General features: G+C 39.6%; 1 protein-coding gene across 1 annotated transcript in view; it reads right to left on the reverse strand.

The window, feature by feature from the left end:
• Nucleotides 1-16490, reverse strand: part of PIP4P2 (phosphatidylinositol-4,5-bisphosphate 4-phosphatase 2) — a 71378-nt gene that overhangs the window by 15125 nt on the left and 39763 nt on the right. Inside the window, exons 3-5 of the mRNA XM_055432029.2 lie at nucleotides 16135-16241; nucleotides 14760-14883; nucleotides 5143-5195 (exon numbers count right to left, since the gene is read on the reverse strand). Coding sequence (XP_055288004.1) covers nucleotides 5143-5195; nucleotides 14760-14883; nucleotides 16135-16241 — 284 coding nt within the window. The remainder of the gene's footprint in view (nucleotides 1-5142; nucleotides 5196-14759; nucleotides 14884-16134; nucleotides 16242-16490) is intronic.

Genomic DNA, 16490 nt, shown 5'->3' on the forward strand with positions numbered 1-16490 from the left:
GCAAAGAAAAAAAAAAACAATAGAATGGGAAAGACTATGGACTTCTTCAAGAAAATTAGAGATACCAAGGGAACATTTCATGAAAGAAGGGCACAATAAAAGACAGAAACAGTATGGACCTAACAGAAACAGAAGAGATTAAGAAGAATACATAGAAGAACTGTACAAAAAAGGTCTTAATGACCCAGATAACCATGATGGTGTGATCACTCAGCTAAAGCCAGACATCCTGGAGTGTGAAGTCAAGTGGGCCTTCAAAAGCATCACTGCGAACAAAGTGGAGGAGATGAAATACCATTGGAGTTATTTCAAATCCTGAAAGATGATGCTGTTAAAGTGCTGCACTCAATATGCCAGCTAGTTTGCTCATTATAATCACATCTGGAGTTTCCGAATAACAATACCTGGGCATTTGTATTTTTCAGAAAATTCCAAGATAATTCTGATGTACATCTGGATTTTAAAGAGTGATTATAGGTTTTTAAATTAAATGACAGTGTTAGTGATATATAATTCTGTTATTTTCTGTGAGATATAATTCTTAAGTATAATTAGATACATATATATAGTGATATATAATTCCATTATTTAATTCAACATATTAAAATGAATAATAGTTACATAATCACTATAGTAAAAGATATTTATCCATTTTCACAATCAATAGCCAAACAAAAAATAAAAGATAATTACAGTTGCAAGCCATAATGGAAACATGATTAACCCAATAGCACTGAAACATGTACATTACCACATGTAAAACAGATGGCCAGTGCAAGTTTGATGCATGAAGCAGGGCACCCAAAACTGGTGCTCTGGGACAACCCAGAGGGATGGTGTGGGAAGGGAGCTGCAAGCAGGGTTCAGGGTAGGGGGATACATGTATACCTGTGGCTGATTCACGATGAAGGATGGCAAAAAACACCGCAATATTGTCAAGTAATTGTCCTCCAAAATATTTACATACAATCTGAGGGGTTAAGTAGAATGATGTGGTAACTGGAAGTGCATACACGCGCATGTTTTCATCTACCCAGACAGTATGGGTCTTTTGGTTAGTGCGTGCATGCTAAGTCGCTTCAGTCACGAACGACTCTTTGCAACCCTATGGACTGTAGCCCGCCAGGCTCCTCTGTCCTTGGAAATTCTCCAGGCAAAAATACCGAAGCGGGTTGCCATGCTCTCCTCCAGGGGATCTTCCTGACCCAGGGATCGAACTGGTGACTCCTATGGCTCCTGCATTGCAGGTGGATTCTTTTCCACTGAGCCACTGGGGAAGCCCTTGGTTAGTGCATTTAATCCATTTACATTTAATTATCAGTATGTATGATCCTACTGGAGAAGCAAATGGCAACCCACTCCAGTATTCCTGCCTGGAGAATCCCAGGGACGGGGAGCCTGGTGGGCTGCTGTCTATGGGGTCGCACAGAGTTGGACACGACTGAAGTGACTTAGCAGCAGCAGCATGAGCCTATGACAGTTTTCTTATTTGTTTTGGGTTTATTTTTTATGGGTCTTTTCCTTCTCTTGTGTTTCCTGCCTTGAAAAACTGCTTTAGCATTTGTTGTCAAGCTAGTGCAATGGTGCTAAATTCTCTTAACTTTTGCTTGTCTGGAAAGCTTTTGACTTCTCTGTCAAATCTGAACTAGAGTCTTGCTGGGTAGAGTCTTCTGGGTTGTGGATTCTTCCCTTTCTTCACTTAAGTATATTGCATCACCAGTCACCTTTAATATCCCTCTTTCCTGGAAGCTTCCTTTCATATTCCCTTTCCCTCCAGTCTGGATTAGGATATCTTCAGAGCAGAACATGCTAGGTATAACCTTCCAAAGCACTTTATCGTACAACTTCATTGTAATTTTCTGTTCTCTTCCACATACCCATAAGACAAAGTTCCTTGAAGGTAAGATTATATCTTTATTTTGAGCAGCTAGTACCCAGCACAGGACTGTTGAATTAATGAATAATTATAAAAGAAAGCACTAACCAGAAAAGTAAAACGATAATTTATGAGAATTTATCGCTGTCGTTTAGTTGCTAAGTCATCTCTGAGCCCTTTGCCACCCTGCAGACTGTAGCCTGCCAGGCTCCTTCATCCCCAGGATTTCCCAGGCAAGAATACTGGAGTGAGTTGCCATTTCCTTCTCCAGGGGATATTTTTGATCAGGGATCAAACCCATGTCTCCTGCACTAGCAGGCAGATTCTTTACCACTGAGGCACCAGGGAAGCCCCAACTTATGAGAATAAGAAGTTTTAAATTGCTCTTGTTTAAAATGGTAGAGAGAGATCCACACAAAAGTACCTCAGTGATGTAGAAGGAATGATATTCATTGATAATTATCATGGATTAAGTTATCATGTCACCAATCGTAAATCCATTAAAATATTTTCATGGAAAAATGGTTCAGGTTGTCATTTCAGAATGCTAGGACTACAGCTCCTGTCCAGCATTAGCCACAAGTCGCCTAATCGAGAGAGAAACCTCACCATTAGCTGTTACAGCCTCAGTGGTCATATGAATAAGAAACAGTGATATTAAAAAATGTTTCTTGGTCTCTGGAGCCCTGGGGGAAGGTATTCCCCCCACTTGTTTTGTGAGATATAAAAATAATGCTAATTCCACAGCAATGATTTAGTAATTTCTATAACAAAAAATAATTTTAGGATATTTGCTATTTGAGTTTAAAAATCTCAGAATCTCACTTCGATAGATGACTCATCATTGTGTTAAGGAAAATATTCAAAGAGAAAAATCTAGATATGATTTGTGAATGTTCATGTGATAACATGATCTTTCCTCAAATAAGTAATGAATGTCCTAAGTCCTCTCGTGTTCAGCATGTGATTCCAATTCTATACACATTCCTCTAAGAATGACATTTAAGCTGATTCATTTCAAGTGAATTTCTAGGCAAATTGTTCCTTAAGAAAGAGATACAAATTCTTCTTACACTAAGAGACAGTCTTGTGGTAGAATATCTAAACATTCAATACTTCTTTCTTATTAGCAAAATATTGCCATTGTTCTAAACTAAACCAACAAAGCAAGTCACTTGAGCAAAATCAGTATCCTTTCTAACAGCTCCTCATTCATAAAATGAGGATAATAATTCCTGCCATGCAGGATTTGTAAAGATTACAGCTAATATATGTGCATACAAAGGAACGATCACCGTGCTTAGCACACGATCTGCTAATCACTAGAAGTCTCCAGTTTTTATTTTCTAAAATATTTCTTTAAATCCAATTTAATCCTTCTGGTGAGGATGCAATGTAATTGTCTTCATTTTTGGGAAAATATAGGTAACATACAGAAATATGGATTATTCACACACATATTCACACATGTGTGTGTTTGGTATGTCCCTGAAGTATCCATTTTCTGTGCACTAATCTGGGGTTATCCACTTTGCTTCACCATGTGCAGACTTGTCCTAGATTCAGCTAAGTTAAACATTCAGATGATTAATTTCCCAAATAAATAAAAAAGGAAATATCTGTTCCTTTGAAGCTAGAAATATGTTGTAAAGAATTTATTCTCATAGGATTATATTTAGCTGGAATCACAGCAAGCACAAATAAAAGGAGATATCTTGTTACATATGTTCTACTTCTCAGACATTTTAAAATTCTTTCCTCCTATAAACCATTCTGAGAATTACTTTACTCTCAAAATAGATACAGTATTTACTTCATTCAAAGGATCACAAAAATTTAACTATGAGTTCATATTTTTCATTTTCAATATTGAATTACCAAAACATTCCAGTTTAATTTCCTTTGCTTACTTTCCACACAGACAAGTGAAAAACAGTAATTTTTGAATTGAAATTTTATTATCAAAATAGATGTTGTGCAGAAAACAGTTAATATAGCTGGCCTAAGATTGCTATCCTTAGACAAGCTGGCAGACTCCTGGGAACTTAGATTTCAAAATAGTTCTAACTGTTCCCTTACTGATGAGTGGTTTGCTATGACTAAACTGCTTGTACAAAGTAAACTATGGTTTATGTTGAATACCTGCTTTCCTTCTGCGAGTATGGAATTGTGGTATGTGCTGTGCAACAGGTGCCTATGTGGCCAGCTCCAATTATACCTTGGACATTGAGTCTCCAATAAGCTTCTCTTGTCAAAACATTTCACATGTGTGTATGCTTAGTCATGCCCGACTCTAAAAGAACTCATGGACTGTATGCAGCCCACCAGGCTCTTCTGCCCATGGAATTTTCCAGGCAAGAATACTGGAGTGGGTTACCATTTCCTCCTCAGGGGATCTTCCCAACCCAGGGATACGACCCACATCTCCTGCATTGCAGGCAGATTCTTTACTGCTGAGCCAAGGGGGAAGCCCCTCAAAACATTTCACATGTTTTATAACAGTTTACTGATGGAGGAATAAATCCTGTGTGACTCTACTGGGAGAGGACTCTTGAAAGCTTGCTCCTGGTTTCCTCCAGATTTTGCCCATGTGCCTTTTTTCTTTTGCTGATTTTACTTTGCATATGTTCACCATAAAGCTGTGAGTACAACTGTATACTAATTCCTACCAGTTCTCCTAAAATGTCAAAAACCCTTAGGGTGACCTGGGGACTCTCAACACAGATGGCATAAAATGTCTTTAAGCAAAATATCTTCTACTTTTTCCCATTTTTATATTGCCTTTTGTTATTTTTCCTAGGTACACCATTTAGGAACACAGAGAAATTGAACTGTTAAGAGAGATAAATAATTATAAAAACGTTGCCATCCAATGACTTAATTATTAACCCCCCGAAATCTGTCTTTCTCCTAGATTACAGCCCACTTTAAAAAATATAAATTTTAGATTATTTAAAACAAATTATAACCACTTAGAACATTTGCAAACCCTTACTAGGTTACAGTTAATTCTTGCAATTTCCACCTCCTTAGAAATTGCTTTACCTTTAGAGAATAGGTTAAGTCCAATCATTTTAATTGCAAAATGGAATATATTAATCAGTTCAAAGATGTCTTTTTTTTAGTTTTGAAAATCATAAACATGTTAACCATGCATACATTCTGAACTATATCTTAAAATCGAAATTGACTTCAGTGAAAATTCTGAACAGTTTAAATTGTTCTCAAATATTTCCCAGTAGTATTTCCCGTGGTACAGGACTTACATTTTTTTGCAGTGTGGGCATTTTGCCAGAGTGTTGAACCTCAATTCCATCCACTGTAAAATAAATAAGAGAGGTTGAAAAGAAAAACAACTGGAAACCATCCAATCTGATAAGCTGTTTCTTTTGGTTCAAATGTTCTCAGGGATCACAACAGAAGCCATTAACCTTTTCATGTTTATAGAGCTTTCCCCCTCCAACTCATCTACCCCTCCCTTAAAATAAGGGTTACACTTCCCCTCTGAAACAGTTCCCAAGGTTTTCCCAATTTTCTGATGCAATCGAGGTTTGCTTTACAATGAAAACTGAATGTCATGTCATAATTGGGGTCATTTTATTCAGCTTTATGTCTCAGTCCATGCCAGAAAATAAAAGCATATTTCATGTATCTCCAAAGTTGTTTTTTCTCTGAATATTAATAACTAGCTTTTTTAAATACATGGATATTAAGACTCAATACTAAAATACAATTATTCTATTTATGTAGAAAATGCACAAGGTAAATAAATAAATTAGATACAAGTAGAACTAATGGCTACCTGATGCAAAGAGCTGACTCACTTGAAAAGACCCTGATGCTGGGAAAGACTGAAGGCGGGAGGAGAAGGGGACGACAGAGAATGAGATGGCTGGATGGCCTCACCAACTCGACGGACATGAGTTTGAGTAAACTTTGGGAGTTGGTGACGGACAGGGAGGCCTGGCATGCTGCAGTCTATGGGGTCACAAAGAGTCGGACACCACTGAGCTGAACTGAGAACTAACGTGAGGAAACTGCTTTCTGCTTATAGTTGTTTATTCCATGTAAAAAAAAAATACACTCCTATAAACAACTTTCTTTCAGTTTTCTTCCATGTGTTGTTGTTCAGTCACTCACTGCGACCCCATGGACTGCAGCACGCCAGGCTTCCCTGTCCTTCATTATCTCCTGGAGCTTGCTCAGACCCACGTCCATTGAGTCGATGGTGCCATCCAACCGTCTCATCCTGTGTTGCCCTCTTCTCCTCCTGCCTTTAATCTTTCCCAGCATCAGGGTCTTTTCCAATGAGTTAGTTCTTCGCTTCAGGTGGCCAAAGTATTAGAGCCTCAGCTTTAGCATCAGTCCTTCCAATGACTATTCAGGGCTGATTTCCTTTAGGATGGACTGGTTGGATCTCCTTGCAGTCCAAGGGACTCTTGAGAGTCTACTCCAGCACCACAGCTCAAAAGCATCAATTCTTTGGCGCTCAGCCTTCTTTATGGTCCAACTCTCACCTCGGTACATGACCACTGGAAAAACCATAGCTTCGACTTTATTACCTATATCTTCCCTGTAATACAGGCAGTAAAGTGGGCTACCTTCTTCACAGTACTGTTACCCAGATGCTTGATACAGTTTACTGGTATTAAAAGTAGGTTAAACTGTTTGAAAAGATGTGCAATATAAGTTTAAAATAAGTATTAATAGCACTGACAAATATACACTACCATGTGCAAAATAGCTAGCTAGCAGGGAGATGCTAGATAGCATGGAGGGATGGTAGGAGGGCAGTCAGGAGGGAAAGGGTATAAAAGTATACCCTTATATACTTATATATATAAGTATATATATACTTATATATGTCTATATATACATATAGTTATAAGGGATTTTCATTGTTGTATGATAGAAACCAACACAGCCTTGTAAAGCAATTATCCTCCAATTAAAAAATAATTCATAAAAAAGTAACTGATCACCACAAAAAAATGCATTTCCTCAGCCACTTTTCTTCTTTTAACAAAGAAAAACTTAAATTTGTTATTTATAAATACCATTTGCAATGACATTACAAGTTCAACAAGGGTTTCCCTTGTGGCTCATCTGGTAAAGAATCCACCTGCAATGCTTTCACCTCCCTTCATTTGCTTTTCTACATATCTTCTTGTAAAGTGTACACTTCCTTTATAGAATTCCTTCAAGTACGTTAACAGTTTTCTCATCAGAATAACCTTTCTTTCATTAATATTAATTTTTGTTTATGATTCTGGGTCACTCCTTTTTCTTCATAACTCTCAAATTCTAGGTATAGCGGGGCTTCAATAAGTTATGCATATTTAAATGTTTTCCACACAATAGAAGATAATGTTCAGAAAATATTTGATACATAATTTTTCTTTTTAATTTTTAAATGATTAACTTTTAAAAAGACAAATCTGAATTTGGACTTCTTTTTATTCATTTTAATTTCAAACTTTCTGAAAGTTACGTAGCCTTGAAATAATCTCAGTCACAGTAGGAATATACAGACCCAAGGTAAATAAACTAGAAATGAAACTTTACATGAATGCTCACTCTTTTCACAATGATTATTTTTCAATGTTTGAAAAAGCTAAACCAAGGCTACAGTTTTTTCAAGCACCGTTAACTGTTTCTTTCACTACTTATTTTGTAATGAATTTATTTCAAAGCTTATTATTAATAGTTAAAATGCTAAAATTAATGCACTAAACAGAGACTTACATAGATTTCTACATAAATTGGCATAGAACACTAAGAAGTGAAGAATACAGAAATCTTACTAATTACTTTTTATGTATTTGTAATTAGTTATGCGGAGAAGGCAATGGCAAGCCACTCCAGTACTATTGCCTGGAAAATCCCATGGATGGAGGAGCCTGGTAGGCTGCAGTCCATGGGGTCGCTAAGGGTCAGACACGACTGAGCGACTTCACTTTCCCTTTTCACTTTCACACATTGGAGAAGGAAATGGCAACCCACTCCAGTGTTCTTGCCTGGAGAATCCCAGGGACGGGGGAGCCTGGTGGGCTTCCGTCTATGGGGTCACACAGAGTCGGACACGACTGAAGTGACTCAGCAGCAGCAGCAGCAATTAGTTATGAGACAGTTGTTGAACTTGTAGTGAAAGTGAAAGTCACTCAGTCATGTTCGACTCTTTGCAATCCTATGGACTATACAGTTCAAGAAATTCTCTAGGAGTGGGTAGCCCTTCCCTTCTCCAGGTGATTTTCCCAACCCAGGGATCAAACCCAGGTCTCCCCCATTGCAGGCGGATTCTTTACCAGATGAGCCACAAGGGAAACCCTTGTTGAACTTGTAATGCCATTGCAAATTTTATTTATAAATAACAAATTTAAGCTTTAGCTTTTCTTTGTTAAAAGAAGCAAAGTGGATGAGGAAGCAATTATGAAACCCCTTAAAGCTGAAAGCTGAAGCTGAAACTCCAATACTTTGGCCACCTGATCCACAGAACTGACTCATTTGAAAAGACCCTGATGCTGGGAAAGATTAAAGGTGGGAAGAGAAGGGGAAGACAGAGGATGAGATGGTTGGATGGCTTCACCAACTCAATGGACATGAATCTGAGTAAACTCTGGGAGTTGGTGATGGATAGGGAGGCCTGGCGTGCTGCAGTCCATGGGGTCACAGAGTCACTCATGATTGAGTGACTGAACTGAACTAAGACAGTAACTCAAAATCCAAGTTTGAAGGCTAACACATTGGCAAAGATTCTAGAATTTTAGATGACCAACCTATAGGAGATTATTTAGTCAGGTTTTATCATTTCAGCACAGATTATGCATGATAAATTTGATTATAACTGACAAACAACCAAGACTCTGTTGTATAATTAGTAACTTATACAGGCAGCAACTTAGCATATCTGGTTTTGTTGTTATCTACAAGAATTCTTTTAAATGTGGCAAACCAAGACTACAAAAACATGTATTATTAGAAATAACTTTGTCATAATCTATTTGAATGAATGCAAATACCTGTCCTTTTGAAAGGACTGACCACTGTTCTCTTATCTAAAATGCAGCCTCTGCACTCTTAAAATTTTACTGCCAAACCTTCAAGTGTCAATAGAAAAAAATATCTAATTTTTCCTGTTTTTAATCAGACAAATTTGATAGGTAACATTGTATACATTTAAGGTGTACAGTCTACTACTTTGATACACTTATATATTGTAACATGGTTGTCACTGTAGTGACATTTATCACGTTACCTAATTATAACACAGTGTTATATTTATTATGTTATTGCTGTTTCTATTCATTATAAACTCTGGGAGATAGTGAAGGACAGGGAAGCCTGGCCTGCTGCACTCCATGGGGTCACAGAGTTGGATACAACTGAGCGATTGAACTACAACAACAATACTCATCATACTGGGCTTTATTTAGATCTCCATGACCTATTCACTAATTGTTACAAGTTTGTACCATGAGGCTTTCCCCCACCTCCCGTGTTCTGATATCTTCTGGAACCCACCATTTTCCTGTTGTTACAGGTTCAATTTCTTTCCATTCTGTAATTAAGGGATATCATGCAGTGCTTCTCTTTCTCTGTCTGACTTACCTTGTTTAGCAAATGTGCTCAAGAAACCCTGTGTTGTCACAAATGGCAGAATATCCTCATTTCTTGTAGGAATAGTGTAGTCGCTCAGTCGTGTCCGACTCTTTGTGACCCCATGGACTATAGTCCGCCAGGCTCCTCTGTCCATGGGATTCTCCAGGCAAGGATACTGGAGTGGGTTGCCATTCCCTTCTCCAGATCATTTCCTGTGGCTGGATGATATTCCATTGTGTATTTTTGTTTGCGCTCAGTCACGTCCAACTCTTTGTGGCCCCAGGGACTGTAGCTCACCAGGCTCCTCTGTCCATGGAATTTTCCAGGCAAGAATACTGGGGAAGGTTTGCCATTTCCTACTCCAGGGGATCTTCCAGGCCCAGGGATGGAACTCACGTCTCTTGTGTCTCCTGCACTGCCAGGCAGCTTCTTTACCACTAGCGCCGCCTGGGAAGCCCCACATCCTTTTAATCCATTCACCCACTGTGGGCATTTGCATTGTTTCTATATTTTGGCTATTATGAAAATTATTTTCTATCATAAAGGTTAAAAGCAACTTCTCTAAAACCCACTTGTTTTTAGTAGAGGTCTTCCAATATTTGGCTTATTTCTAACCATTCTGTAAATATAATAGATAACTTAGTTTTGCCAAGATATATTTTTAAATTGATCTTAGGAGATACATAAGAAAGTAATACTACTAAAAGCTAGTCAGCTGATAGGACCCTACTAGATTTTATTTTCTAATGGGTACAACGGACAACTGGGGTCATTTGATCTCTGGGATGGAAAGATCCCCTGGAGTAGGAAAAGGCAATCCACTCCTGTATTCTGGCCTGGATAACTCCATGGACAGAGGCGCCTGGGAAGCTGCAGTCCGTGGGGTCACAGTCAGGCCAACTGAGCGACTGAGCATGCACACACACATCAGTCTCTGCCAAGCAGCCGAACTATAGAAGCCTATGAACAAGTGAAGCAAATCGGAACCTGTCTGAAGGTACTGTATTGGCCCACTTCAGGGCAAAGTTTGGACTATCATCTATGATTCAGGCACATATGATAGGCTGTGTTAAATTTCACTGGGAAATGCCAACCCTACCCAGCATGTGGCCCTGCCCTCCATCAGTAAAGGAAAACACCTGCCCCACACAGATGCAATTAACCTCTTTGCTGTTTAGTTGTCTTGCTTGCTTGCTAAGTCACTTCAGTCGTGTCCGACTCTGTGTGACCCCATAGACGGAAGCCCACCAGGCTCCCCTGTTCCTGGGACTCTCCAGGCAAGAACACTGGAGTGGGTTGCCATTTCCCTCTCCAGTGCATGAAAGTGAAAAGTGAAAGCAAAGTCGCTCAGTCATGTCCGACCCTCAGCGACCCCATGGACAGCAGCCTTCCAGACTCCTCTGTCCATGTGATTTTCCAGCACATAATTCTTGTTTTAACTGTCTTTCTCCTGCTATTATTGGAAAATCCCATGAGGGCAGGGGCTGCACTTTCCTGTTTCCCAAGTATGTAACCCAGTGTCTGGTACACACTGAAAATGTATGTTTGAACAACTGAAGTCAGCTCACTTATAATGTGGTTTATAAGGATTATCCATGTCAAGGATTTGGATTATTCAAGGAAGAACTATGGATGGAGGTTTGGGACATTGTACAGGAAGTGGTGATCAAAACCATTCCCAAGAAAAAGAAATGCAAAAAGGCAAAATGGCTGTCTGAGGAGGCCTTATAAGTAGCTGAGAAAATAAGAGAAGCAAAAGGCAAAGGAGAAAAGGAAAGATATACCCATCTGAATGCAGAGTTCCAAAGAATAACAAGGAGAGATAAGAAAGCCTTCCTCAGTGATCAATGCAAAGAAATAGAGGAAAACAATAGAATGGGATCTCTTCAAGAAAATTAGAGATCCAAGGGAACATTTCATGCAAAAATGGTTACAATAAAGGACATAAATGGTAAGGACCTAACAGAAGCAGAAGATATTAAGAAGGGGTGGCAAGAATATACAGAAGAACTGTACAAAAAAGATCTTCATGACCCAGATAACCACCACAGTGTGATCACTCACCTGGAGCCAGACATCCTGGAATGTGAAGTCAAGTGGGCCTTAGGAAGCATCACTATGAACAAAGGTAGTGGAGGTGATGGAATTCCAGTTGAGCTATTTCAAATCCTAAAAGATGATGCTGTGAAAGTGCTGCACTCAATATGCCAGCAAATATGGAAAACTCAGCAGTGGCCACAGGACTGGAAGATATCAGTTTTCATTCCAATCCTAAAGAAAGGCAATGCCAAAGAATGTTCAAACTACCACACAATTGCACTCATTTCACATGCTAGCAGAGTAATGCTCAAAATTCTCTAAGACAGGCTTTAACAGTATGTGTACCAAGAACTTACAGATGTTCAAGCTGGATTTAGAAAAGGCAGAGGCACCAGAGGTCAAATTGCCAACACATGCTGGGTCATAGAAAAAGCAAGAGAGTTCCAGAAAAACATCTATTTCTGCTTCACTGACTATGCTAAAGTCTTTAACTGTGTGAATCACAACAAACTGTGCAAAATTATTAAAGATATGGGAATACCAGAGCATCTTACCTGCCTCCTATGAAACCCATATGCAGGTCAAGAAGCAATAGTTAGAACTGGACATGGAACAATGGACTCGTTTAAAATGGGGAGAGAAATACATCAAGGCTGTATATTGTCACCCTGCTTATTTAACTTATATGCAGAGTACATCATGAGAAACGCTGGGCTGGATGAAGTACAAGCTGGAATCAAGATTGCTGGGACACAGTAACCTCAGATATGCAGATGACACCGCCCTTATGGCAGAAAGTGAAGAGGAACTAAAGAGCCTCTTGATGAAGGTGAAAGAGGAGAGTGAAAAAGCTGGCTTAAAACTCAGCATTCAGAGCCATAAAGATCCTGATCAACTGCCTACCTTGTTGGGAGGCTTTTTTCCCCTCTTGATGCTTTTGAACTGTGGTGTTGGAGAAGACTCTTGAGAGTCCCTTGTACCTCAAGGAGATCCAACCAGTCCATTCTAAGGGAGATCGATCCTGGGTGTTCATTGGAAGGACTGATGCTAAAACTGAAACTGCGATACTCTGGCCACCTCATGCGACGAGCTGACTCACTGGAAAAGACTCTGATGATGGGAAAGGTTGGGGGCGGGAGGAGAAGGGGACGACCGAGAATGAGATGGCTGGATGGCATCACCGACTCTGTGGACATGAGTTTGAGTGAACTCCGTGAGTTGGTGATGGACAGGGAGACCTGGGCGTGCTGTTGATTCATGGGGTCACGGAGAGTCGGACACGACTGAGCGACTGAACTGAACTGAATAAAAGTAAGAGCTACCCATGCCTACTTAGCAGGGCTGAATTAAGAGCCATGACTATTAATTGTGTATGTGGGGGCAGGGGGGTGGGGTGGCTGACCCTCAAGTTTCTGAACATCAAATCTTTACATACATGTGGCAGTCTGCAGTTAGAGGCTGCCATTTCAAAGCTTTTAAGTTACCTGTAAATATTGGAAAACCTTTTCCTTTTTAAAATAAAAGCCTGTAACAGGCTTTTCAGGGAAAGAGGGATGTTGGCCAGATTAATTTTTTCCTTCTATACTGCCATAATCTCCTTTGAGTCTTGCATCAGAAACTCCAACAATATACAGGGGTTTCAAAACTTCCAGTGAAGTTAGTGACTCTGCAGTGTGTATGGATAGCAAACTTGTTAATATAGATTATTTTTATATTCCTTGAAGTGTTCTCAGGAGCCTTTTTTGTGACTGTAAATATGACCTTTTTAAAAATATAATAAAATACTTAAAAAAAAAACAACTCAGCATTCAAAAAAACAAGATCATGGCATCTGGTCCCGTCACTTCATGGCAAATAGATTTGGAAACAATGGAAACAGGACAGACTTTATTTGCTTGGGCTCCAAAATCACTGAAGATGGTAAGTGCAGCCATGAAATTAAAAGACACTTGCTCCTTGGAAGAAAAGCTGAGAAACTTCGATAGCATATTAAAAAGCAGAGACATTACCAATAAAGCTATGTATAATCAAAGCTATGGTTTTTCCAGTAGTCATGTACGGAGGTGAAAGTTAGATCATAAAGAAGGCTGAGTTCTGAAGAATTGATGCTTTTGAACTGTGGTGCTGGAGAAGACCCTTGAGAGTCCCTTGGACTGCAAGGAGATCCAACCAGTCAATCCTAAAGGAAATCAGTACTGAATACTCATTGGAGGGACTGATGCTGAAGCTGAAACCCAATACTAGGGCCACCCACTGTGAAGAACTGACTTATTTGAAAAGACCTGATGCTGGGAAAGATCGAAGGCTGGAGGAGAAGGGGATGACAGAGGATGAGATGGTTAGATGGCATCACTGACTCAATGGACATGAGTTTGAGCAAGCTCTGGGCATTGGTGATGGACAGGGAAGCCTGGCATGCTGCAGTTACAAAGAGTTGGACTGAGAGACTGAACTGAAATGAACTGAGTTTATTCCCTTAACTCCAAGTTTCATATTTAAAAATCAGAAAAAATTTGATAAATTATAATAAGAATATTTCTTGAATCTAGAACCATGAATCTAGAATCAAGCAAGGCCACTGCATGAGGCTGTACATTTTGTGCTCTACTAAGGAGGTGAGGGTCGGAGAAGGCAATGGCACCCCACTCCAGTACTCTTGCCTGGAAAATCCCATGGATGGAGGAGCCTGGTAGGCTGTAGTCCATGGGGTCGCGAAGAGTCGGACACGACCGAGTGCCTTCACTTTCACTTTTCTCTTTCTTGCATTGGAGAAGGAAATGGCAGCCCACTCCAGTGTTCTTGCCTGGAGAATCCCAGGGACGGGGGAGCCTGGTGGGCTTCCGTCTATGGGGTCGCATAGAGTCGGATACGACTGAGGCGACTTAGCAGCAGCAGCAGCAGCAAGGAGGTGAGGGCAGAAGGTAGATTCAATTGCTCACTAAGCCAAGATACCCGTTGCTCTGCCTAGAGGACAAGATGCTTGTTTATTATTGGTCTATCCAGAGAGGCCCCTTTTGCAAACGAATGAGTCAGAAGGTGCACCTTATATGTAGTTTACAAATAATGCAGTATATTATTAACTGCGGTTCTGATTAACTATCTTTCTTTAAAAAAGGTTTTATTTTAATCCTTTGGTCAATTTGCACTTGGACCAAACTATAAGACTACAAGCAGTGGTCAAATCTGTGTGATCATGACCTACATTGAACAGATTGATGTCTCTGACAAAGGTCTTGCTACATACCAGGAATGTGTTTCCACAGTGCCCACACACGACCCTTGTACCTTCTGGTTGCACAGGCAATGCAGGTTGAGTGGGCTGCTCTTCAGAAATAAGCATCACCGGGCCAAGGTTAATTATGCGTCTACTGTGGAAAGAGAAAGGGAAAACCTCATTATCCCACAAATGGAGAGAGGGCAAAACCTACAATATAGGGTCCAAACATGTGATACAGCATTGAAAATAAGATGCTCTTGCTTTATAAATTAAGTGAATTAAGTTTCAGCTTTTAGGGCCAAAATCATAGAAAATAGCAATAGTCAATATTTTAAAAGTAACAAAGCAAGATGGATTGGACCTAATCAAATCACCTTAACTGCTCCATATAATTTCAAATCTTATCATTCCTCATCTTACCTTATCTTATCCTATCTAGGAAGACAACTTGAGTTTGATAAAAGACTAAAGAAGTTAAAATATTCAACATTAACATTTACATGTGTGCATGAAGATACAAAAGTGCTGAGTCAAACCAAATTTTCAGCCTGGGTAGGCTGGTACTCCTTAATATCTATTTAATAAGAGCTGGACAGAAAAGAAAATGGTAGGCTCCTTTCCTTTCTGTTTCCCCAGTTACCATTAGATAGGGTTTCAACTGACTAACATTTAAAATGACAGAAATCACAGGGAAAAAATACAGTTAAGGTTTTGATATATTCCTGTTTGGGCACTCCATATGGCATTTGGCAGGGGCAAATAACTACAGAATTTATTGCGTAGATTATACTCAGCAAGGACTTCCCTGGTGGCTCAGATGGTAAACTGTCTGCCTACAATGAGGAAGACCTGCGTTCAATCCCTGGGTTGGGAAGATCTGGATAAGGAAATGGCAGGCCACTCCAGTATCCTTGCCTGGAAAATCCCATGGATGGAGGAGCCTGGTGGGCTACAGTCTATGGGGTCACAAAGAGTTGGACACGACAGAGCAACTTTACTCACTCATACTTTGCAAAGACTAGTGTATTAATATGTGGTAAAGTGCACAATGATTACTAAAACACTTCCAAATTAAGATGAAATACGTCAAAGATTCAAAGATAAACTAATCAGTTATTTTTAGTTAAATATGATGAGTCACTGATTTATTACAGTGCATTAAATAGTTATATAACATCAAGATAACTTGAATTGTTCATTCAAGAATATTGTTTTATGAATACTTGTAACCGTTGATTTCAAACTAAGCAGTATCATTCATTTAACAAAGAAAAAGTATTGAAGGTCTTATAATTACTTTGAGGATGAAGACTGTTGAGAACAAACCCTTCCACATAATAAATCTTTAATAAGGACTTGTCAAATAAACAAATGAACGAACAGATGAATCTTTATGTCTTACCAGTTGGGTCTTGGACATCCTATTCGCCGTGATGTGTCCTTACAAATGAGGAGACAATTACAAGGGCATCTAACGTATTTCTTCCCTGTTGGGGGATTTTTGATTGGCTAGATAAGAGAAGAAAATACAAACAAAGCAAATTAACTGAAGTACAGATCGCCAAAGCTTGTGTGTGTATAAAGAGGAAATGAATCCTAAAAATCTAAGGCTGCACATAGTGCTGCTGCTGCTGCTAAGTCACTTCAGTCGTGTCCGACTCTGTGCGACCCCACAGATGGCAGCCCACCAGGCTCCTCCGTCCCTTGGATTCTCCAGGCAAGAACACTGGAGTGGGTTGCCATTTCTTTCTCCAGTGC

This window comes from Moschus berezovskii, chromosome 16 (genome assembly GCF_049115385.1).
Source record: "Moschus berezovskii isolate FMDL1 chromosome 16, NW_MosBer_1.0, whole genome shotgun sequence".
Taxonomy (NCBI): Eukaryota; Metazoa; Chordata; class Mammalia; order Artiodactyla; family Moschidae; genus Moschus; species Moschus berezovskii.